At 35.0% G+C, this 25,848-nt stretch overlaps 1 protein-coding gene across 1 annotated transcript in view; it reads right to left on the bottom strand.

Annotated features, from left to right (window-relative positions):
* Positions 1-23,878, bottom strand: part of LOC144976919 (uncharacterized) — a 28,504-nt gene extending 4,626 nt beyond the window's left edge. The window contains exons 1-7 of the mRNA XM_078921523.1: positions 23,778-23,878; positions 18,415-18,579; positions 17,451-17,641; positions 14,536-14,645; positions 13,028-13,087; positions 12,101-12,631; positions 422-10,727 (exon numbers count right to left, since the gene is read on the bottom strand). Of these exons, the coding sequence (XP_078777649.1) occupies positions 422-10,727; positions 12,101-12,631; positions 13,028-13,087; positions 14,536-14,645; positions 17,451-17,641; positions 18,415-18,497 (11,281 nt within the window). The 5' untranslated portion in view covers positions 18,498-18,579; positions 23,778-23,878. The remainder of the gene's footprint in view (positions 1-421; positions 10,728-12,100; positions 12,632-13,027; positions 13,088-14,535; positions 14,646-17,450; positions 17,642-18,414; positions 18,580-23,777) is intronic.
* Positions 23,879-25,848: the final 1,970 nt, after the last annotated feature.

Genomic DNA, 25,848 nt, shown 5'->3' with positions numbered 1-25,848 from the left:
GGATGGAGATGAATAAGGAGTTGTGGGGGTGGGGGTGGGTTGGTAGCGAAGTAAAGAGGCTGTGGTTTTAACCAAAGGTGTGTGACGGCAAGTGCCTAGTCTCTAGTGTGCTATAGAGAGGGATGGTGAATGAATACAATTGAACGCATTAGTTAACAGCTCTTTGTAAGAGTAGACGATGAAATGGGAATTTTGTTAGGTTATCAACAGTTTTTTTTCTTCCGTTATTCGGTAATTTCTTTTCAGTTTAACAATAGTATGATCGTAGTGGCTTTCGGTTTACCGATAGTTGGCTAACAAAATCAAAGAGGAAAAAAATGACAACATTTGGATTTCCTTTCGGTTTAGCAATCTTTTCAGTTTAGAGGTTTTAGGTTTATCCAGTGTTTACTGTAAATACTTTTCCATTCAAAATCATTACCTGTATAAAGTGATTCTCTTTTTGCTCTCCTTTTCTCTGGTGGGGTAGAATCCATTGTAGAATTGCTTTCTTCTACATCTTGTTCCATTGCTTTTGATGATACTGTCATTGAATATGATGACTCACTATGAGAAGGAGATGGTAAAGAAATTGGTTGGGCAGATGAAGAAGATGAGGTTTTCATTCCAAATGTTTCAACTGCAATTGATTTTCCAGGAATATTGGCATTTTCATTACCACAAACTTCAGGTGAGTTTGGAACACTTTCCTTGAATTCCCCTTTAGTCACATCTAAACAAGGATTGCTTGTGCTGGTGTTGCCATTAAGGTGAATGTCTTGATTTTCGATGACAGGACTCATTGTCATTGTGTCATAAATAAACGAAAGACTAGATTCATCAGAAGTTCCAAGGAATTTGACATCATCATTCAATTTCTCTTTATAATTTTCACATTTTTCGCCTTTTAAGAATGTGGCCTTACAACAAATTTCTAAGCTTTCATTTTCTGAAGTAGGTGAATAACTTTCTGTACAATTCTCATTTGTAACAATTGAATCTGGATGACTTCCAAAAATGCCTTTGTCTTTTGAAAGTGTGGATATCTGTGGCAATAGCGCTGATTTTGACTCTGACAGGACGTGTTCAAATTCTGGTTGAGGCTGGATGGGAGTCCATTTGAGTTTGATGGATGAGGAATCTGAAGCTGAATTACTGATTTTCTTTACACAAATTTTCTTATTTCTGTTTTCTCCATTGGAAAATTCGATATTGGTTTGTTCCTCACAAAGTGATGGGTGATCCACTTTTCTCTTCTTTGACTGATTCACGAATTTATCAGAATTTGAATTCAAAGCTGGGAAAAGGTCTACATGGAAATTACTATCTTCTTCCTCTCTGATGGCCGTAACAAGAGGCAAAATCGGACTATCTGCCACAAATTCTTGGCTGTCAAAATCAAATTTCACCCGTTTTGTAGATATGAACTCATATTCTAAACTATCATTTTGATCATTACATCTCTTTGTGGTTGTATTTCCCAAAAATGTGCTGCTTTCTTCAGCCTTTTTCTCATCCAAGTTACTTTCGTTGTAAGATTGTTCTTTACCGTTGCAAATGTCCTCTGCAACATTGTCTGCTGAGATTTGAGATGAATAATTAACTTTATTTTCCTCATTTGTTTCAATTCTATCACAACTTTTATTATAGGATTTTTCATGAACCGTATCAGAATAGTTTACAATTTCATTGACAGTTGTACTGGTTTCATTACAGACTATTTTTTCATGTTTCAAGTTAGCCCTGTCCCCATTATTGTTTGATTTATATTTGATTTTATTAATAAGTGTCTTTTGATTCTCTGCTAGATTTTCAATTTCATCCACATTTCTGTGCTTATCACTTTCATCATCAGAAAAGACAATTTGTTCAGTTTCTCTAGTATAATCAATATTATCCTTTTCACATTCTACAACAATTCTTTTTTCAATATTTGCATTTTCCAGGCTAATCCCGTCTCTAACATCATTTGAATTCTCTCCATTATCTTCAATGCAGCTCTTCACATGACACAATTCATCTGCACTGCAATTCTTGCTACAAACACTCGCCTCTTGAGAAAGTTCTTCATCATCGCATCCTTTACTTCCTACAATCTTTACATAATGAAAGTCATAGTCAGTTTCCACATTATCTTTATCATTACTATTAAATTTTTTATTCTTGTCATTCATACGTATTTGCCTATTCACTCCTGGATTATCTTTCCCAGATGAATCTTCACATCCGTCACCTAACTCTTCTATATTCACAGACTCAATTATTTTCCTGATTGAAGTTTCTTTTTCTTGAAATATATCCAAAGCTTTACTATCCATGTTCAGTTGGGTCTTAGATTCACCAAATGTCATTGCCCTCGGTTTTTCAGTTTCAAATTCTTTAACAATTGTCTCTGGTATGTCTTCCCTGTTGTTACTGTTGCTACCTGGGCCAAAAGTTGAATTTGGTTTCAAACCGTATCCCTCAACCCCATCCTGATGTAAGCTGGTGGAAGAGTCATTAGCCACATGATCTTCCTCTGAGCATTCAACTGAAATATGTCCACTACTTCCAGTCTCAGTTTGAGACCAACACAAGTGAAAGTCTTCTTCCTCTTTAAAGTCACTGACTTGACTTCTGGGTTGATTGTCATCATCACTACAACTACTATTACAAAAGCTCTCTATATCTTCAGAGTGAAAACTGCATCCCTCAGTGCTGTGATTGTATTTTGAAACATTCTGTTGTTGGTCATTTGATATTGGTGATAAAGATATGGGCATTTTGAATACAGACTTTCCAGGGGATGAGTTGCTGACAAACATCAACTGCTCTGGTGAAGAATCTTCTGGTGATGATTGATTCCATTGGATGATACTGGTTTGTGTTGTAGATTTTATAATATCAACGCCAGTCCTATCTCCATTTTGATATTCTTTACATATGTCAAGTGATTGCTTATTAATTTCTTGGATTGCTTCCAATCCGGTGTCCCCTTTTAAAGCAACGTCTTCACAACTCTCTGAAACAGCAATACAAGGCCCCTCTTCACTACAATATTGTTTACACGGGTCAAGTGATTCTTGTTCAATATCTTGGGTTGCCTCCTCTGGTTCATTACCAAATTTGACAGCATCACCTCCACAAACCACTGACACATCAACATTTGGTCTTTTTTCACCATTAATCTCTTTACATGTGTCAATTGACTCATCTTTAATCTCTCCAGACCCATGACTTAGTTTTGAAGAGGTGATCACTGATACACCATTTGTCACACACACATTTTCAGTCTCTACTAAACCAGATCTAGCTATTGATGCCACTTCATTTGTTGATATCAGGCTATCTTTATGCGTAGATGACATTTTTATGGTCACAAAATCGTCATCTTTTTGTGATAGTACTTGATTGGCTTGAGACGAATCTGACATGCTGTTCTCAATATCTGAATCTATTTCAGAACGGCTCAATTCTAATTCATCATTTACATCAATATTCTGAGATTTTGAAACTATTTTCTGCTCTTTTGCACTGTCAACTTTTTGTACCTCCGAAAATTCAGTGATTTGGCATTTTGCCTCTATGCTATGCCCTTGTTGCAAATCTGAAAGTTCTGTTGCATTATTTCCGTTTTCTGTATCAATACAGAAGTCATTCTTATTGTCACAATTTTCTGAGGAGATTGGTAGTGCTCCCGTTTCCATTGTGTATCTATTTCCATTTTTTTTATCAGTGATCCTCGATCGAAGTGACTCTAATGAATCAAGGCAGAGTTCACCCTGTTCAGTAATCTCATATACTTCTGCATTTTTCCTTTCACTATTTTTCTTATTTTCAAGAATTTCATTTTCATCGACTTCACCTTCTAAACCAAACTCTTGTGATTCTGAGTCTAACAATCCATCCTCTTCCTTTTTAGTTCCACTATCATCTCTTTTTGAAATACCACAATCATCTGTCAGCTCTAACCCAAACTCTTGTGATTCTGAATCTAACAACCCATCTCTTTCATTATCTGTTTCACTATCATCTCTTGTTGAAACACCACCATCATCTGTCAGTTCTAACCCGAACTCTTGTGACTCTGAGTAAACCAATCTATCATCACTCTCCTTTCTTCTTTCACTATCATCTCTTGTTGGTGAATCAACATCATCATCTGTCAGTTCTAATCCAAAATCTTGTGATTCTGAATCTAACAACCCGTCCCCTTCATTTCCTGTTCCACTTTCATCTTTTGTCCACGTATCACTTGTAATTTCTAATCCAAACTCTTGTGGTTCTGAATCTATCAATACGTCTTTCTTCTTTTCATGCTCATTATCAGGTAAATTCAAATTGTTGCTCTCATTCTCATTGTTTTCTACATTTATTTCTGAAGGCATTTCATCTGTTTGAGAATTTTCTGATTCATCATCAAATGATCTCGAAATCTCAACCTGATTGTTGCCATTACCCAACACTCCAAACTCTTGTGATTCTGAGTATAGAAGTCCAGCAGCTTGAGAGCCAACATCAGAATCATTAGTCATACAATCATGATTCGTCTCAGCCAGTTTCAATAGTGTGGAACAATGCTCTCTTGTATAAAATTCAGTCTTGACATTGGATTCTAATTCCTCCTCCTCAGTTCCATCCTTTATTGATTTCTGCTGTTCTTTGCTCCTCTGGGATTTACAATCTACACAATCAAGCATTTTTGGCCCTGCAGCTTCAGATGATGAAACGCTATTTTTATCACTAAGGTTTTCTAAAATACTGAACTGTGCACCATGAATTGATTCAACATCAAGTGACACTGACTTGGACAATTCCATTCCTTTTTTACCTTCTCTAACATCTTGACTCTCTAAGTGACAAGTAATTTCATTTTCCCTTTCATTCTCCAGATTTCTATTGCCTCTCTCATTATCATCAATCTTTGACAAATTTCGCAAAACTTCTAGATTCCCATTCAAATTCACATGAGAACTTTCCTTTTCATCAGTAAAAAATACTTTAGTTAGACCAGATTCATTTGATAATGTAGTAAGTGACGGCAAGCTGACAATACTTTGTTCGCAATCGAGTGAAAAGTCTTTGTCTGCTGTTATGTTATTCTTTGTGACAGGGCTAATCTGTTTATTTAACACCACATGTCCCTGAGTTGTGGTACCATCTGCTGGGGTACTTGTAACAAAAGTTGTATCTGTAAAATTTTCTGGTTGTTCTGAATCGCATGACTTAGATTCTTTGTTGTCCAGATTGTCATCCGCTGTAATGTCCCTGCTCATTGAAACGGTCACATCACAATCATCAAAACAATTATCTTGGACGTATGATCTAAAATGATTTTGTATTTCATCTGTGGCATCTTCATTTTGCACGTTTGGTGAGGCCCCATCATTGTGTATTAGTTGTGTCACATCGTTTTTTTGTATCTGTTGTATGGCCACATCAATTTTTGTTTGTGAACATACATTTTCTTCCACATCACTTTTTGTTTGTGATAATACATTTTCTTTCAAATGTGTGGTGAAAGGGTTAAAGTCCATTTGTGATGTGTTCTCATTGATTTGTACTTGTGGCATGTCACAATCTTCTCCCATTTGTTGTGAGACTTTAACTTCCTGTGATGTTGTAATGTCATCGCTGTCTTCAGTTTGTGCAGTGAAAGCATCTTCTTGTTTATGAAGTGTGACATTGTCATCTTTAAACTTTGGCGTGTCTTTGTCATCTTGCCATGGTGATGATGTGTCATCTTGTATTTGTGGTCTGACATCATCTTCCATTTGTGTTGTGACATAATCTTGCATTTGTAGATTGGCATTTTGTAAGTGATGTGAGACATCTATATGCGCTATTGTATCTTGGTTTTGTTGTGTAACATTATCTGTCATTTGTGTTTTGCAATCATCTTCCATCTGAGGTGCAATATTGTGCATTTGCGGTGAGGAAAAAGCTTCCATTTGTGTTGCGACATCGTCTTGTATGTGTGGTGTGATATCTTCAATATGTTCTCTTTCAGTATTTTGCATTGTGATGTCTTGCATTCGTGGTGTGAAGGCACCTCTCATCTGTGATGTGAACTCATCTTCCATTTGAGGTACAATATCTTGTATTTGTGGTGTGCCATCCTCATCTATTTGTGATGCAACATTTTCCCTTTGTGGTGTGTCCTCATTGTTTTGTGTTTGTGGTGTGACACAATCCTCTCTCGTTTGTTTTGTGACTTCATCTTCCTGTGATATTGGTGTATCATCATTGTCTCCAGTTCGTGGAATAATAGCACTTTCTTGTATATGAAGGTTGGCAGCATCATTGGATTGCGGCATGTCTTTATCAACTACTAATGGTGATGTGTCACCATCTTGCTTTTCTTGTGTAACATCATCTGTCATTTGAGTTTTGACATCCTCCTCGGAAAAATCTTCCATTTGTGTTGTAACATCATCCTGTATATGAGGTGTGATAGCATTTTCCATTTGTGCTATTTCAGTATCTTTTATTTGTGTTCTGTCATCATCTTGCAGTTGTGACGTGACATCATTTTCCATCTGTGCTAGTTCAGCATCTTTTAATTGTGTGTGAATATCATCTTGCCGTTGTGATTTGATGTCATCTTCTATTTGTGCTGTGACATTTTCTTGCATTCGTGATGTTTTTATCATTGTTTTACCAACTATCATTCGTGGTATGATATGACTTTCCATTTGAGGAGCAATACCTTGTATTTGTGGGGTAACATCATCTTGTATTTGTGATGTGACATCATCATCTTTCAATTGTGGTATGACATGATCTTTCATTTGCCTTGTAATGCCACTTTGTATCTGTATAGTGACCTCTTTCACTTCCAGTGTGATATCATCTTGTGTTTGTGACATTTCATCATTTCGTATTTGTGGTTTGGTCACCTCATCCATTTGTGGTGTGTCACCATTTTGAATTCGTGGTGAGACACCATCTCCCTGTTGTGATTTAATATTATCTTTTATTTGCTGTGTGTCATCCTCCATTTGTATTGTTACATTATTATCTTGTAACTGTGGTAGGACACCCTTCATCTGTGGTGTCAATTGTAATTTGATGTCATCTAGTATTTGTGTTGTATCACCCTCCTCCTTTTGTGTTGTTACATTATCTTGTTTTTGTGGTATGACATTTTCATCATCTGTCATTTGGGATGCAACATTATCTTGCATTTGTTCTGTGATATCATCTTGTATGAATGGTGTGACATCACTTTGCATTTGTGGTGTCACATCATATTCCATTTCATTTGTTATATCCTCTTGTATTTGTGGTGTGACATCTTCCATTTGTTTAGTAACATCATCTTGTATTCGTGATGTTTCATCATCTTCATTTTGTTTCATGACATCATCTTGTATTAGTGGACGGACATTATCTTGCATTTGTGGTGTGATATCCAGTTCTATTTGTTTTGTGACATCATCTTCCATTTGTGGTGCGATATCATCTTGTATTTGTGGTATGACATAATTTTCCATTTGTTTCATGTCATCATCTTGTATTAGTGGAGTGACAAAATCTTGCCTTTGTAATATGACATCATCTTGCATTTGTTGTCTGACATCATCTTCCAATTGTCTTGTGACATTGCATCGTATTTGTGGTGTGATTTCATTTTCATTTTGTTGTGGGGCTTTTTCTTGGATTTGTTCAGTGACATTGTCTTGCAATTGTGGTGCAACATCTTGTAATTGTGTTATGTCATCATCTCCTTTTTGTGATGTGATGTCATCTTTTGTTTGTGACATGGCATCATCTTGTCTTTGTGGTGTAAAATCATCTCGGACTTGTGATGTCATATCATTGTTGTTACTTGTTATAGATATTGTGAAATTCTCATTAACACTTTGTAATTTCTGTGGGACATCCTTACTTAACAATTTTGATATGCCATGTTCTTCTGTAAGTAGGTTTGGTATGAATTCACTATCATCACCTTGCATTTCTGATGCTTCATGCTTGTTTTGTATTATAGTTGTGATATCATGATCATCACTCAGTGATTGTGATTTGGCATTGTCATCATCGTTTTGTGTTTTTGATGCAACATCATTATCATTATTTTGCAATTCTGATGATGTAATATTATCGCTATTGACCAATTCTGGTATGGTATCCAAAATATTTTGTTTTCTTGGTGAGATTTCGAAATCATCATTTTTCACTTTTGGTGTGACACTATTGCCAATACTTTGCGTTTCTAGACCAGCATTCTGTCTTGATTGCTTCATAACATCCACTTTATTTTGCCTTTGTGATGCATTATTGATACCATATGTCTGGAATGTTACATCACAAAGTTTTTCTTGTTTGACACCACTTGAATCATTGCAACTGTTGGCAGCATTATAGCCAAATTTGCTTGAGTCAACATTTTTCTCTATTTCGAGATTTATGTCATTTACATTGTCATCAAATTCTTCTGCATCGTCTGAATTCCTTAAACCGTCATATTCTATTTTAGGTTTCTGATCAACATCTCCACCAGAATCAGTTTTATCATCTTGAGATGAAACTGACTTGTTTTCTTTTTGCACACGTGGAGTAATATTTGCTTCTGGTAAATTACCACATCCTAAACCAGAAACAGTAGTGCTATCTTCTTCATAAATGCTATTGTTTCTCTCACGTTTTGCATTGAAATCAGACTCATCATTTGGAAGTTTTAAATCATTTACATCCACTCTAAGGTGCTCATTTGATTTCTCTTCTGCACACTCATTCTCGAGGTCAACAGATACAAAGCCAGGACCTGTTTTCTGTCCTGTTCTTTCTTCAGAGAACAGCACTTCATTTTCAGATTTGAAGTGTGAGATCACTTCGTCTTTCATCCTATGATTATTCTCTAAGTCTTGAGCAGTGCCATGTCCGAGATGTGTCTGATTTTCCTCTTTTTGCTCATGTTGAATGAAATTAGGTTCTCCTTTTGTCGGCTTATTTTGATAATTTACTGATTCTATTTTTGGATTCACTACAGTAAGTGTTTCAATCCCATCTGGAATCTTTAAATTTGGAATTAAAGAGTCTAGCACCAAATCTTCTGTGACCTCTTTCATTTCAGAATCATCCCTTGCGATCATACTCACTTCAGCACTAGTTTTCTCTTGAATCAAATCCATATAAGAGGCACGTTGTGCTGAAACATCAGGTTCTGTATTAGCAACATTAACATTTATTGCGAAATTACTTTCTCTCTCTGAACCAGATGAATCAAATTTATCAATTATAGCATTATTATCTGTGGAATTCAAACCAGTTTTTGCCAGTGTAATATCATTTTCGCCTAAATGTAAGTCTGAGACATTTTCACCATTTTTTGTAGATATTTCCTCGTCAATAGTGATGCAGACTTCATGTCTAACAACAGGATCCAAACCTTCATCATTTACGTACTTTGCTTTTTTATTAATAGTTGCATCATCTTCATCATCTGATATGCAAATGACTCCATTACTTTCAGATAAAAGATAAACAACATCAGAATCATCCACAATATTCCTAAGACTACTAACATCAGTTCCATCTTTTGAATTTTGTCCACTGTCTAACAAGACTTTTTGTCTTTTCTTAGATTTGGAGTTAGAATCTGGTGTTGAAGGCACACTAGATGAGGATTGCTTATTCTTTGGAGCATTATCATCACCACAGCATGGGCAAACCTTTTTTTGCTTTCGTTTTCTACTCCTTGTCATACAACCAACATAGGCAGAGGAAGTAGATGGAACATTTTCAAATTGGTCATTGTGACTGTTAAGAACAGCAGACTTCCCACTTCTAGTTTTTTCAAACCCAGCTCTGAGAGAAGAATTGATTTCTTTCTCGTTAACCACAATGTTATTTCTTGCTTGAAAAGTTAAAGAAGAACTGTTCAAGTCTGCATTTCCTTTAATCACAGTTTCATCAACTTTCAATTCAGTCGATGATTTGTCTTGCCCAGTATTCTTTTCATCCCCATAAGTTGCTTCTCTAAGAATGTTACCATCCTCAACACCTCCCTCTTTGAGTGGGTCAATGTTACAAACAACTTTACTTCCCTCATTATTCTCTGAATGAGATACAGATGGTAATGATATCCCAATGGAACTCATAGTATTAGAATTGGTGACATCAGTATTTTCTTTTTGGAATGAATTATTTTCAAAATTGATACCAGATTTTAAGTTTGATGATGCTGAAGTAATAAATGATGGTGACTGTTCCAAAGTTGGGGTGGAATGAGTAGATGGGGTTGATGAAATGTCATCTTTAAGGGCTGATGTAGAAGATGTGAGTGGAGAGGTAAATGCTGGCATGTTTGAAGATGACTTTTCTGTTGACAAGGCAGATGCTGATGAAATTGGATGACTCGTGACAGATAGTGAAGTAGAAGTTGAAGTTGAAATTGGTATCATAAGAGAATGTAACACGGTCGATGATGACAACACGGCTGAGGCTGATAATGACTCTGGTAGTGATGTTGATGTTGACGATGATAAGTGCAGGTCACAAGTGGAGGTTGTAAAAGAGACAAATGAATCTATTTCTTTGGTTTCGCTTTGTAAGGTTTTGAAAGTTTTGTCAGATGTTGACATGATATCTTTGTCATCCTGCACTGCTTTTTTCTCATAATAAGAATTTCCATTACAAGATGAATTCTGCATTTCATTTATTGAATCATCATAAACCTTTGTCTCGTCTAAGATTGACTCATTTGATTTACAAGAGTCAAATTCAACATTCTGTTGTAGTAGCTTATTCCTTTCTTCAGTTTCCTGAAATAAAAATAATAATACACACACAGAATTAATGTCAATCCAAAAGTTCTTTTTAAATTGAGCTTTTATATAGTGCAATATCCACTAAACATGCTCAAAGCGCTTTACAAATGGTTCTTGACCAACAGCAACACTTAACATGTAGGACAAGACATGACGCCTGTTAGACGATATTACATTTTTTCTCTCAACAGAGACAAAGCTGTTAAAAGCCAGATAATCATTTTACAACTGAGTACACAGAATTTATTTTTTATAAAAAGTTGTTATAACATGAACATCCGATTTCGGCATGCTGGGATTCAAGCACGCTGTTTCGTTTCCTCCAGTCTGTTAGAATCCACTTATTGTACAACTACTACTATTGTTATCATTACTACTCCTACTACCATTACTAATACAAATATGACTTCTATTACTACTTCCATTAACAACAAATACAACTGTTACTTCTACTTCAACTAAAAAAAAAAGCAAAAACAACTATTACTATACTACTACTAATTGTATGGTTTTGTTATTTGTTGTTGCTGCTCTCGTTGCTGTTTACTACTGCAATCACTGCTACAAACCTGCCTACTTTAAATTACAATTTTTTTTTTTTGTAGAATTACAAAATTTTGGCTCCAGTTTCATACGTTCATGGGCATCTCTAACTCTAAGTGATTCAAATTGTTTGAGAATGAAAGTTGGTGTCAGACTACACAATTAAAAAATTTCTGAAGTTTAAAAAAAAAAAAATCATTGAGAAAACTGTTGAATTTTAAAGTTAATTTTGGTGTCCGCTATCTTCTAGAAATTAAGAATTTTTAAATGTTCAATTAAGCAGGTCTGCTACTGCTAGGTACTAGTAGTAGGACAGTAATAATTACAATAACCACAGCAACGAGAACAACAGTAAGGTCTGCTACTACTACTAGTAGTAGTAGGACAGTAATAATTACAACTACAGCAACGAGAACAAGCGGCTATGTGGTCTTGTGGTAAGATACTTGCTTTCGGATCGGAAGGTCCTGGGTTTGAGCCTCACTCTGCGCATAGTTGAGTTCTTGGAAAAGGCTCTTTCCTCACATTCTCTCACTGTAATCAGGTGTAAAATGAGGACCTGGCCGTTAACAGTGTTGTCTCTGTTCGAAAAAATTGTAATATCGCCTAACAGTCATCCTGTCTCGTTCTACATATTAAGTATTGCTGTTGGTGAGGGACCATTTGTAAAGAGCTTTGAGCAAATTTAGTGGATATTGCTCTATATAAAAGCTCAAGTTAAGCTCAAATTAACAGTAAGAAATAACAAAATTAACATTTCCTAAACCCCATTTGATAAAAGTGGCCTGTTGAATGGTAAATAAAGCAAGTTAAAAAGTCATTACCTTTATATGATAAGAAGTGGACGCACAACCATACTTAGACATGGAATCACTTCTTGAATAATCACTGCTGCTGCTGTTGACCAAAGCTTTGGTCATCCCTGCAATGGTTGTCATACATTTGTTTATTATTGAACTGGCTTCTTCAATAGCCACATTTTCTTTCAAATCTCTCATGGGACCAAAGGTTTCAAGATTAGAACCATTTTCTTCAACATCTTTTTTAAAAGTGGATGTCTTAGATGAAATATTTGTTGCCGTTGAATCATCATTGCCACATGAATATCCATACAAAGTATTGGAAGGAAGTGGATTCGTTTCTGGCTTGTCATATAGAACAGATGATTGTTTTGAAGGTTGGATAGAAAGATTATCTTTGGATGAAGGGTTAGAAGGTGCTGGTGAAACACAAGGCTTGACGGCTTGATTATTGGTGATTGTTGGAGATGATTTGATTTTGGTGTCATTATGACTTGCTGACGTTTTGGATGCAATTTGCTGAGGTTTTTTAAATACTGAAGGATGAGTGTTTACCTGAAAAAATAAATGTGTCAGTTGAGAAAATAATGACTCTCATGCTATAATAATAATAATCATAATAATAATAATAATAATAATAATAACAATAATAATTATAACAATAATAATAATAATAATAATAATAATAATAATAAATAATAATAATAATAATAATAATAATAATAATAATAATAATAATAATAATAATAATAATAATAATAATAATAATAATAATAATAATAATTATTATTATTCATTAATCTAATTTTAGGGTGAATCCAAAAAGGTGAAATGCTCACTGACTGAAAGCTGAAACCAAACATGAAAAGAAGAATAGATATTATTCCAACAATTGTATTTAACATCAATTTTCTCAAAATAAAATTTCACAATGTGAATTTGATTTCTCACCCTGTCTTCAAGAATGGTTGACTTCGGAACTTCTGTTTTATCACAATTGCATTTTTCAAACTGTAGAAGTAAATTAAATCATTTTGAATTAAAGATAATTTTACTCTATAAAGGTGGATTTAGAACATGCAATAAATGGATATTTCACAATATTTCCTGACAATTTTCAATCTTATTTATTTTCAATATCTATTTTAAATTAACTCTCTTGAGACTGAGGTTTTCTACACCTAACAATACAAAAACGTCAAAAGTAACTAATTCTTGAGCATAATCCATTTTAGAGTGGCATATTTCATATTTTGAACCATTTCGGATCAGAAGCTAAGAATATAGATAAAAATTGATTCTTTGTCCATCTTGACTGACATGCTCTAAATCTCTATAAAATTGAAACTAGTAATCGAGTATCAATACTGCCCTGCACCATTCAACTGTAAAATGTTTAACTAGCGTTGAAGACGAGTCACTTATGCACGAGCACTTAAAAACGAAAATAGTTTTCACGTTGTGTGATCCCGCATATGTACGGGGTTAGTCTACAAAGCCGGCGACTGGTCCCATATATTTACGGGATTAGTCCTAAGAGAGTTAACATTGTATTTACATACCGGACACGCTTGATTTAAGATTTATGTTTGTTTTTTGTTTTTAAGGGTTTTACGGCGCTTGCAACACATTTAGGTTATATCAGCGCCAGTAAAAAGGAAGAAAATGGGATAGTAAAAAGTTCTAGAATTACAATTAAAGCACCCAAGAAAAAGTAAGACATAGGGGAACTGGGAACAAATAGGGATCAGATGTAGATTCAAAGAGCATACCACCAATGTACTTAGTTTGAGATCACCTATAAGTCTCATCCAGACACAAGCACAAAATCCAACAAAGAGGAATACACTCAAATGCTTACATTATACATTGAAAATAACAAATATAATATTACATAACAGAGAGATGATTTACAAGGAAAAAAATATCATCTCCCAAAACAATAACTATGCATTTGACTGTTTCCCTCCCAGCTAGGACTCCGGCCAGGGCCAGGACAAAACCAAGTAATCTCATTCCAAGACAAAGACTGAAATCATGTTGGAAAACAGATAAAAGGGGATAGAAGACACAGTATGTACCCCCCTGCCCACTATGGGAGTTCAGATTAATGACTTTTGTTTCAATCTATAAATCAGAAATAACAATGATGGTAACAATGACGATGATGATAAAAAAAATAATAATATTAACCATCACATTCATCATCATTTCATAATAAAGGAGAAGGTACTAAAATGCGTCAAAACTAAAGGATTTTTTCCTACAAATCCTAAAATATTGAAAATTGTATGTAATTAGTTTGAAAGATGGCGTATATGCATTCAAAAAGCAAATCAATATTTTATAAGATTTCAAGAGTTGATTTCCATTTTTTTTCAAGTTAATACAAGAGATGATGATAAATAATTTAGATGGAGGATAACATGGTTCCGTGAAAGAAAAAAAAAGAAACTCACAATAAACTGGTATTCCGAGTCTGGTTGTCTGGCCCAAACGCCTGGCTTAAGACGAACGCCATAGGGATGACCAAATGTGACAATATCACCTTCTTGAAGAACAACGCTTCCTGCAAGATAACAAAAGTATTATGTAAATCACCAAACAGATCTGGTTTCCCTAACAAGCAACAGACTAGTTTTAGATGAAGGTGATTTGGGTGTATTTGTTGAGCCCTCTGTTGACCCAGTGATTGGATATTGGATAGCTGGGTCTCTTCGATTGGGCAGAAAATACTTTATGATAGATTAATTTCCTAATGTTACTATCCATTTGATTCTACATAAATTGGTTTACTTTTCAGCTCCTTCTGCCTTTTCACTTCAAAATATACTGTAACTGTTTTCATAAGAGTTTTACAGCACTTAAGGCAATCTAAAGTCATTTCAGCAGGGGGAGGGGGAGAGAGAAGATATAGTATATGAAAGATTTAAACTTTCATATCAACCTAAAATTTTAAGACACAAAGGGGTAGTGTTTAAGAGAGAACTAAAGAAGATCGAAGAACAATATTACTTTGTTTCTCTAGTTTGAAACTACTATTAAAAAGTCCCACAGGCTATATGATTTCCATTTAAAATGTTACCCCCTTTCACTCAAATGATTACAATATAAATATCTTATATGTTTGCAATCCAATATCATGTCAGAGTGAACCAGATGATGTGAAAGTGGATTAAAAGTTGTAATGACCATAAATAAGAAATTGTACAGGCTTTAAAATATTATATCTATTGTCCACTATAAAACATTTACTTTGAGCTCAAGTCTCACAATTTTTAGTTATAAATTCCATATTCAGCATCTAACTGACATATCAATAAAAATAACAACAACAATCATAGTAATAATAATAATAATAATCATAATAATAATAATAATAATAATAATAATAACAATAATAATAATATGCCTTTGAGTCAGTGGGTTACATATTAAAATTCTTATTACACAATATATAAAGGCATGAAGATTTGCAATGAAAAATAATCAGCCCTCACAATATCAAAATAAATCAGTCTAATAGTTTACCTCTCACCAAGACTCGAGACAGAACCCATGAGAGACCAATTTATCTCCAGAGCAAAGACACAAAGCCACTTGTAAAGGACAAATGATATAGGAGAACAGAGGACACAGCAAGGGTCGATGAAGGATGGTCATTGTACACTGAATTTGACTGCTATAAGAGTTAAAATAGTCCAGAGCCATTTGACCAATAGAGTTGGAGTTTATCCCAGTTTCTATAACGTGAAACAAACAATAGTAAATGCTTGTTACCCTTTGGTTAGAAAAGCAGTCTATCTCAAAGTACTTTCCTCCAGACCTAACAAATCCAGCCATCCAATCACTGCTAGGTGGACAGGGGGATGGGAAGTGTCAGAAAAAAAAAATTGACTGCACCCCGGATCTATCTCAGTCCCATTTTATGTAAAGCACACGCTCTATCAACTGAGTTATCGGGAACCCCAAGAGTTTCTATTGGAGTCGAATTTTATCCAGAAGCATGACATGCGGATGATGATCAGCTCTGTATTCATTTCAGGCAGATGCTATAGCATCGCATTATGTAGGTCAATGACCTTTGCTTTGGTGATTTCAATAATACAATAGCCTGGCACATGGTGTGGTTAATTATGGAAGGGAGTTCCAATTAATGTGGTGTGATCTTAAACTCTTAGCCCATATCAGAACTTGTCTCCTCATCATTCATCACACTTGTTGGTATACTCTCTACAAAAACGTATAACAGATCTGTTTCTGATGAACACACAGTTCACTCTGCTTATACGCTACACATTCCCAAAAAACTGAATTTTTTCTATATAATCACTCCGCTTAATCGCACACCATCTCCGCTTAATCGCTACACATTGATTACAGTGACAACCAACAGCCATATGAAATCAACTATGCTGTTCCCGTTCCTCACGACTTTTCGGCCGAAGCATTTGATCAATTCTTTACAATGGACAATAATATACCCATCGGAGGTGATCTGACATCTCAGGAGCTACTGAGCTCCGTTCAGCCACACAATAGACAACGCCTGGATAATTAAGATGAGGATGAGTCATCGGAATGTGACAAACCAACCCTGACAAGCACTGAAAAACTTGACATGGTGGACAAACAATGCCGCTAAACATCTAGGAAGAACGCATGATGGATGATCTACATTGGCGGGATTGGAGACAAGGGCTTATAAACAGTTTGCACAGAATATAGAAAGCAATCAACGCTTCACGATTATTGTTCTTACAACAATAAAGTCACATTTTGTGTCAGTAAAACATGAAAAAGAAAATTAAAAAAATAAAAACAAAAAGAACCCCCCCCCCCCCCCAAAAAAAAAAAAGAAAAAAGAAAAATTATGTTTTTAAAAATTTTTAAATTAAGAAAGCAAACATTTTAATGGGGCTATGTCTTGAATATGACAGTCCCAAGCCCGTAGAAAACTCAGAGGGAAAGGTCCTACATGAATTGCACATTAAAGATTAAAGCTGGGGATTAGATGCTATCATTAGCTTTTCTGCTTAATCGATACAACAATCCGAACTCCTGAGGGTGTGCGATTAAGCAGAGTCGACTGTAATAATATTTTTCTATTCCTACTTTTGATCCAGTCATTTATTTTACTTTTGTTAGAGAGAGAGAGAGAGAGAGAGAGAGAGAGAGAGAGAGAGAGAGAGAGAGAGAGAGAGAGAGAGAGAGAGAGAGAGAGAGAGAGAGAGAGAGAGAGAGAGAACATTTGAGTGAATAGCGAGTGTGGTTAATGATTATAACATAATAACTACTATATAATATTATTATATAGAAATTCTAAACAATCAAAAGATCATGAGTTAGGGACAAAACACATCACTCTACAAACCCATTATTTTTGTATTGTTGATGAAAACACCATTTAAGCTGTCGTCAAAAAGCCTGTGAGAATTGTTTTCTTGACGGACAACTCTTGAGTGCAGACGTGAAATGTATTGGCTAGCAACATGGTTGGAGGAATCTAGTACAAAATCCACTTTTCCTCTATTTCGTCCAATTAGTGAGGTAACTTTCTCAAAACTGGAGGTCATGGAAAGAATGAAAATTATGTCTTAATGTTACATGTTTTGAGAATTAAGTAACAAGCTCAGATTTTTAAAAAGTTGATCTTCTCCAATACAGTGGATTCCATATAAGATAAAACTTGCTTAAGTAAAATCTTTTTTAAAATAAGTCCAGTCCAGTTAAATCTCCTTTTAAAAAAGCCAACTAATCAAAGTCTGGTTTAAATAAACCTGAATCAGTATTGGTCCAGTTACAAGATATTGTTCTCTGTCATAGCAGCCTCCATGTAACACCCCCCCCCCCCCCCCCAAAAAAAAAAAAAAGAAAGAAAAACAAACAAAACAAATAAAAAAGGCTACCGAATGACAAGACCGTGGATGCATAATTGAGCCATGCACTGCATTTTCATGAACAGGGGAGGCTACTGGATTTTTAATTTGACCCACAACTAATTTTGGAATGAAATGTTGTTTCCCTTGAAAGTGAATAAGATACTTAAGATAAACTTTGTTTCTGATCCCAAGCAGTTTATCTTAAGCAGATTCCCCTGTACTCTGTAACAACAAAGTGCTATAGTCTTACTTCTCTATTTCCTTTATTGCCCTTAAAATCAACATTCATAGCCTTTTCAAATTGTTTCCTCCCCATCCCTATAAGTAAACCTGCTCATGTTTAAAAAATCAAATGAAAATAATCTTATTGGAATTTGTAGTTCTATATCAATGTTGCATAAAAATACTATCACTAACACTTTTTATCAATAGTTATTAAATTAGTAAAGTATTTACTCCATGACATTCACAACTCCAGATTTGGTGGCTGGAGGACCAATTCGATAGAGATGAAACATTTTGACAGTAGTTTCAGACATCTTTTGACTTCCTTTTGATGATATACACTTATTGAAAGTGAAACAAGAAAGCCATCACATCAAGTCTTCTTAGCTCAGTTCTCTGAAGGTAAAAAAAATAAAAACTTATGAAAAGACGTGCAGTGTCGAAATACTGTGCTGCAACTTTTCTATGTAAATATTTGTACCTGGAGGAAAAATTACATCAATTAATGATTAACTCTTTAATTGTCAAATTTAATTTTAGTCCAAACCGTATTTTATTCCATAATTTATCTGATTATAAATGAATACCAAACCTTTTTCACAAAAAGAGTACTTATTACTTGGTGTAATGACTTGTGCTTCCTGGAACTACCCTTTTGGTGGAAAATGATAACATACAACGTTGAATAAGAGTATAATTGGACGCAAGGATTATAAGATAGCATATAATTAAGTAAGGTCCAAATTATGTCAATGCATTCAATGATAATGTGGCAGTAGATAAGTCACTATTTGTTGTCCCACAGTAACTTCTTTTTAAAAATATCCTTCAGAGTCAATAGCTCGTGGAGCCAGAGTTTATCCTAGTGAGACTGACAAGAGCAATTGCTTGCTACCCTTTAGACAGGACGTTAGTGTACCACAAAGTACACTAGATCGTACAGACCCAGCTACCCAATCACTGATGGGTGCAGAAAAAGAAATCTCGACTTCATTTGGAATCGATCTCGGTCTCTTTGCGTGTGAAGTGAGTGCTCTACAAACTGAGCTTTTGGGACCCCCATAGTTACTTACGTGAAACTCAAATCTGATGATCAAGATAATTATTGCCATACAATTTTTCTCAATAAATCTGAAGAATCAGAGACCATCCACAATTCATTAATTTTAAAAAATCATCACTGTTATTTTATTTATTCAAAACATTTTTCTCTATGAATAGAACACATTTTTAATCACACATCACAAATGCTTCCAATTGGTCATAAATCAATAAATTGAAATGTTATGGCGACTTGACTCTAAGGAGGAGGGTAAAATAGAGTAATTTTATCTCTAGCAAAGCTCACATGTTGAGCAGGCACAAGAACCAGGTTTGCCATCATAGTAAATAAAGCATGTTAGTGTTAGATCTTTCTAAATTAATCTAAATCCCTGATTTCATTTAACTATTTAAATTCACTTGTGAGAAATTAAAAAAACAAATAAAAACCCCGGAAAACAAAAACAAAACAAAACAAAAAAACACATACAACAAAAAACAAAACAAAAAAAACTAATTCATAAAGACCTCAGAAACATCGTTATTTTGGCAATGTAGCCATGACATGTCTATACACAATGAGCAATAAACAGAAAAAGAGAAATGTTGCTAAATATGTATAACTCTAACAAATAGTTTTGACAAGAGAATCATAAATATATAAATTATTGACCTAAAAGTTGCATTAGATTTTAAAAAACAAAACGAATTGAAAATTGTTACAAAACAACATGCATTCAGGATCCCATTCTATGGCAAAGGCTTTGTTTAACAATATTCCTAAACTTGATTTGACAGAAAAGTTAAAAATACATATGGGGCTATGAAAAGAAAAGAAAATTTTTTTTATAACAGTCGACAAAAAAGAGATTATAAGTTATTTAGAAGAACTATGGAAAGTAACTGACTTTGGAAACACAACACTGAGAAGCTTTGATGATGTTCTTTTGATGCCAGTCTCTCATTTTAATTTAAATTGATTTTATTTGCAACTGTTGGTAAATCAATTTTAAGAAGTATTTTCTTTTCATGAATTTTATTCAATTTTCAGATGAAATATTGGTTAGTTGTAGTTGTAAGATATAACTATAACTTCTATGAAATTAAGACACCATGACCATAAATAAATAAATAACGAAGTACTACTAGTGGGACTACCGTGGAACCAGTATTCACAGTAGCAGAAGCGCTCTGCCATCTCTGAAAATTAGTTTTTGTCCTCTCACTGAACACAACACTATTTTCTGTTCAATGAGTGTGTTAGTTTGAGAAGGAAAGAAAAGGAGGGATGATTGAAACATTTTGTGTGACTGAGGTTTGAGATTTTGAACGTTTCGACTTTTCCTTCAAGTCTGACAAGATCATGTTTTGTTTTGTTTTTGTTACCCCAAACCAATCCGTGAAAATTTCCCTGTCCCCACCTCTCCGACTTGATCATTCGTTCACATCTTGAAATCTGTCAGATTACTTTAATGAGAATAGTTCCGTCCCTTTTTATTGTATTATTTAAAGTTAGTTAAATATATTTTATAAAGTTCCAGGAATCTCTTTCTCTTTCACACACACTCTCGCCATTGCTCATGACTCATATCTCAGTGCTCCTGTAAATAATAGAAGTTACCATCAATAAACTATCTCTACTACTACAGCCACCACCACATCATCATTACTACTACTACCACAGCAACCTCCACATCGTTATCAAAACTATAGCAATCACCACCACCTCTACATCATCATCCTCCTCTTCGTCATCATCATTACCACCGCCACTACAACAACCACAACTATCACATCATCATCATTAGTACCACTACCACATCCTTATCAAAACTGCAGCAACTGCCACCATCATTATATCATCATGATTATCCTTATAGTCATACTACCACTACTACATCATCACCACCACCACATCAACACTTCCATCACTACACGACAACAGACACATCGTCATCGTCAATGAAATGCAAAATAATAGTATTAGTAATAATAATTTTAAAAATTAATAATAATTACAAAATAATAATAATAATAATAATAATAATAATATTGTAGTTTATATTTTGCGCCCAATCCTCTAAACAATAAAGCTCTAGTAGGCTACTGCAACTACCTAACTGAAATGAATGAATATCTACTCCTACTACTGCAAATGACGAATATAATTTACAGTACTACTGCAAATAGAGGTGGTCAATAAATAAATAAATTAAATTAAAATGCAATTCAATAAAGTAGATATTTTATTCATAATTTAAAAAAAAAAACAAGACTATCTGGAGAAAAAGAAAACAAAGCTAAACAATAAAAAAAAATAAAATAAAGCTGAGGGCTTTACCATAATGCTGAATATTGATCTCACACGTTACTTATTTACTCAACACACGTTCAAGTCAAACCTCTCATTATATGCATCAAAAACAAACAGAAAATGTCTTGAGACTAAGTTAATCAGGACATAAGTTCTTAAATGCTTACTATCAAACAGTAGTCAGTGAGGGTATTACACAGCTGCCAACTTTTCAAAATGCAAAAACGTATTATTATATGAGGTGCGGCGTGGACGCCCAATTCATGTCTTAAAATGGCATATTTATTAATGTACTTAAGTACTAGAATGGTCAGAACTGTAATACTAAGAGAAGCTTACCTTTATCATCATACTGGGTAGGCATAAGTGATGGGGAGGTGGTGACAGAAGCAGATTACTGAGGCTTGGGCTTAACAGCCTCCTTTGTGGCGAAAATTTTCTCCCAAGATAATTTTTATCAGATTTTCTTTTTCTTTTTTTTTTCTGGATTTTTTTTCTTTTTCTGGATTGGCCAAATCGTACTAAGTACGATTTTATCATACTGGTTGGCAGCTATGGTATTATTATTAGTAGTTTTAGGCGACCATGAAACATGAACAAAAAAAATAAAATATTGAATATGACAGGCAATCATCATCAAGGCATGATTTCCACTATACGGGATGGGCTAATTGCCTGTCCATTCATGAAAGAGTGTTTATTAGTGTTGAGGATTGGTAAACCTGATCAAGCCACTAAAGTTGGTGAAATGAATCTCATGACACTCTCTGCTTTTTAAACTTTGTATGGCGTCCATTGTCCAAGATAGCAAATGTGACAAAAATGAGATCACTTGAATTGCCTACATTGGCCAGTCACTGAGAGCAATAAAGGCTATCTGCCCTTACAAATACCATTGCACAAATTAAAATTTTAACAAACACAAATCCACAACTGTCAACATGCAGTCATAGCACCCGTAGTACCCACTCCTTGACATACATAATCAACAGATCAAACATAGCTTATAGGCAACAGAGCTTTTTCCCATGAACCACAGACAAAGGAATGGAACAATCTGCCAGAAGAAATAGTGACAGCACCAAGTCATGAACAATTGCTGGCCATTCTGATCGCATACAACTTGGCGCAGCGCTTGTCGCCAGCATTATGGTATTGGGTGCCTGAACCGAAAAGAAGAATAAAGAGGAGAGAGAAAAAAAAAACATCTGTCACACTGCCGAGTGTCGTCAACAAGTGTCTATGCTTGACTAAAAATATTGCGTAGTGGGATGTATAATGTTTCGTTTGAAAGTGATTCTTCAGCATTCCCCTTATATGTTGCTGTCTGTATGGTTGGCGCTGAAGAAACCAATGGTCTGGTTGTATTTCAGCGGCATCCTCATTGGGCGCGGGCCTATGTCAGTTGGGCCTTGAAATCGTTTAGGTGTGGTGCCATGATGACCACTTCATCCAGCCCATTCCACTCCGAGATAGTTCTAATGAAGAAAGAATTTCTGTAGTTTTGTGTTCTTGTCAGTGGGATTTTGAAGCAGTTCAAATTGTTTGTGGTGTATCTCTCAATGGGGTTTTCGGTTATGTGGTTGGCAAAAGTGAATGCTCGGATTTTTCTTTTGTTTGGTCTTGGCGTGAAAAAGGAGCCTGCCTTTATTGATGGTATTTGATCTGTTATAATCTTGAACATGAATGACAGACGGGTTTTTCTTCTTTGTTGGAGGCTGATGAGGTTTCTTTCTTCTAACATTTTTGTCATGCATCCTGCTTTCATGTTTGAATGTCTAATCTAATCCTTTCCGTTGTCCTCAACCCTGTCAGGGGCCCATATAATTTGGTCTGCCTCTCCTTCACCACAATTACTTCAATTAGACTTTTCTACTGATCTACTGTTTTGAATTTGAAGATCATGTGCATGTGGCATGTGATTTTTTTTAGGAGATTGTGTCCTGATGGTAGTTGTGACTTAGTTCAGTACTTTGAGAGGGTCTTGTACCAGTTGGCATTTTTGTATTGATTATTGAGTCTCAAAAAATAAATGAAAATGCAACAATAATTCAATATAATAATAATAAAGGCCACCTCTATTCGCAGTACTGCGAATAATGGTTTCGCTTTCACGGCGGTATCATTTTGTATTTTGTCAACGTTGACAATTGCATAATTATGCTTTTATGTTAAAATAATCCTCTCTGTAAAATCAGTGTTTATTTCGTGTAGTTAACGCATATTACGATGGGATTACCTTGACAATCATTTGTCCATGGTCATCATTTTTACGTAAACAACACTCGTCTCGCCATTTTTCCTGGAATTTCACATTTCCCGCGGTTTTATGTGTCACAAAATGTCACCAAAAGTATTCTCGTTCTTGTATCCATATCGACACATTCCAAAATTGAAACCTTGCTTACGAGACGCAGATAATTATCACAAAATTAAATTTAAATAATAGCAAGTAACAAGGAATAATTAATCTGTCTTTCATCATTTTTTTTTGTTTCAGAAAAAAAAAAATTAGTAACAAATTAATGAATAATTTAGCTCCAAAATTATGAGAAATAACTTGTAAACAGAAGATATAATAGACGTGTGTTAACTTTGTCACAGCTTTGATTTTATTTCTCCTTTTCAGATATCTAGTTGCCGTGATTTGCGTTATATTGATAAAATACGAATTTTATCACAATCACATGTTCACGACATAATATATGATCCATCATATCAATCGGTTGATAAACTGGCCAACTTTATTGTAGGGGAAATAACTTGTAATAATTTATGGATATAACAATGATTAAAAGGTAATGCCCCTTTACTCGAAGAAATGACGAGAAAGACGAACCAACGTGCACACATTTGAAGATCTGATAACCGAACGCAATTATGGACTTGATTTCATATTGTTATATGGGAGAATGTTTTGTGTTGGTCTGACATTATTTCCATGAAAACTATTGAATTCATTCATCCTGTTTTGTTGATAAAGGGGAAACCCGAAACGTCCGTTTTATCTGTTTTCGTATATTAAATTGAAGCTTACATTCAATTTCACATTGTTATTTTTTTCGTCGAGCTTCGAGCAGCAACATTTACATTACCCAACATTCTTCAAGAATAACCTCTAGCTGCAACATCGTGATTCGTACGTTCTTTAATCACATCAGGTAGGACGCTATTCCAATCCAATTTTTACTTATAAGTCGTTTGCATATTTCACCAAAAGTCTTTCACTGATGTCGTCTATTTCTCCTAAACGTAATTTTCGTTATTCTTAACGAAACCCAAGAATGTAGCTCCAATTTCGAAACTCGATCCCAACAAATCATCATACGCTTAGCTACCGCCACTTACAAAAAAGACCAAGGACTGTAGCCATTTCAATTTCCTTAATTAATTTCTGTATCCGTAAAAAGAATTGGCGCCCAAAGGTTTTATATCGAAATTCCATCCTTCTATCAGCAATTTGAACGACAAAGCGAAGGCAAATTTCCTCGGGCTGGAAAAGAATGTTGCACTTAAAAGAGCACAACTTACCATTACCAATTTGATTTAATCCCTGAATAATTATTCTATCATCATTCATAAATCAACCTCGCGCCTTAAAAATATATTATCCTATAACCTTGATTTGCTTTTCATACATCTACAAAATGAAAGGCTTTTCTCGTGTCTTAAAACCACCAAGGCCAAAAAGATCAAAACCCTCACACCCATTCATCTACTTCTTTTCGCACCACTCTTTCTTATACATCTCTCAATCCACCATGGGCCATATCCAGCAAGAATCGGACATTCGACGTTTTATGCATACCTTACTCCTCCGCTTCTACTTAGGCAATTCTAATGGTCAAGACCCTCAGAGCGACAACTGTGATGACGATCTCTTTGCCCCATTCAACATTAAACGTAGCAATTGGACACCGAAGCCTGGCCAATGCGAAACACTCGATGATTTAATCGCAACATCCAGTCGTCAGGTTAAGCGATGCAAAGTGCCACCCATCAAGGTCTACCATCCGTTCCTTCAGAAACAGAAAGGACATCATCATCAAGCCGGCGGATAAAGGAGGAGCCGTTGTCGTCAGAACAACGACAACTAGATAACACATCTTTTTACTCATCAGTCCCGTCTGATCTTACGATCAAACACAAAGAAACCGTGCATAAAACCATCAACACACTTATCGAAGACAAGTTGGTGCCAATAACTCACAGATCTTGACTCTAGCACCCAGCGAACTGGGCAATCCCTGTTTCTACATGCTCTCCAAAATACACAAAATGGAAAATGCCACGGATTTGCCCCCTGGAAG

Source organism: Berghia stephanieae, chromosome 7 (assembly GCF_034508935.2).
Source record: "Berghia stephanieae isolate SIO BIC M18660-M18661 chromosome 7, UCSD_Bste_1.3, whole genome shotgun sequence".
Lineage (NCBI taxonomy): Eukaryota > Metazoa > Mollusca > Gastropoda > Nudibranchia > Aeolidiidae > Berghia > Berghia stephanieae.
Note: the sequence above shows the minus strand (reverse complement) of the source record. Positions and strands in the feature narration are given on the sequence as shown.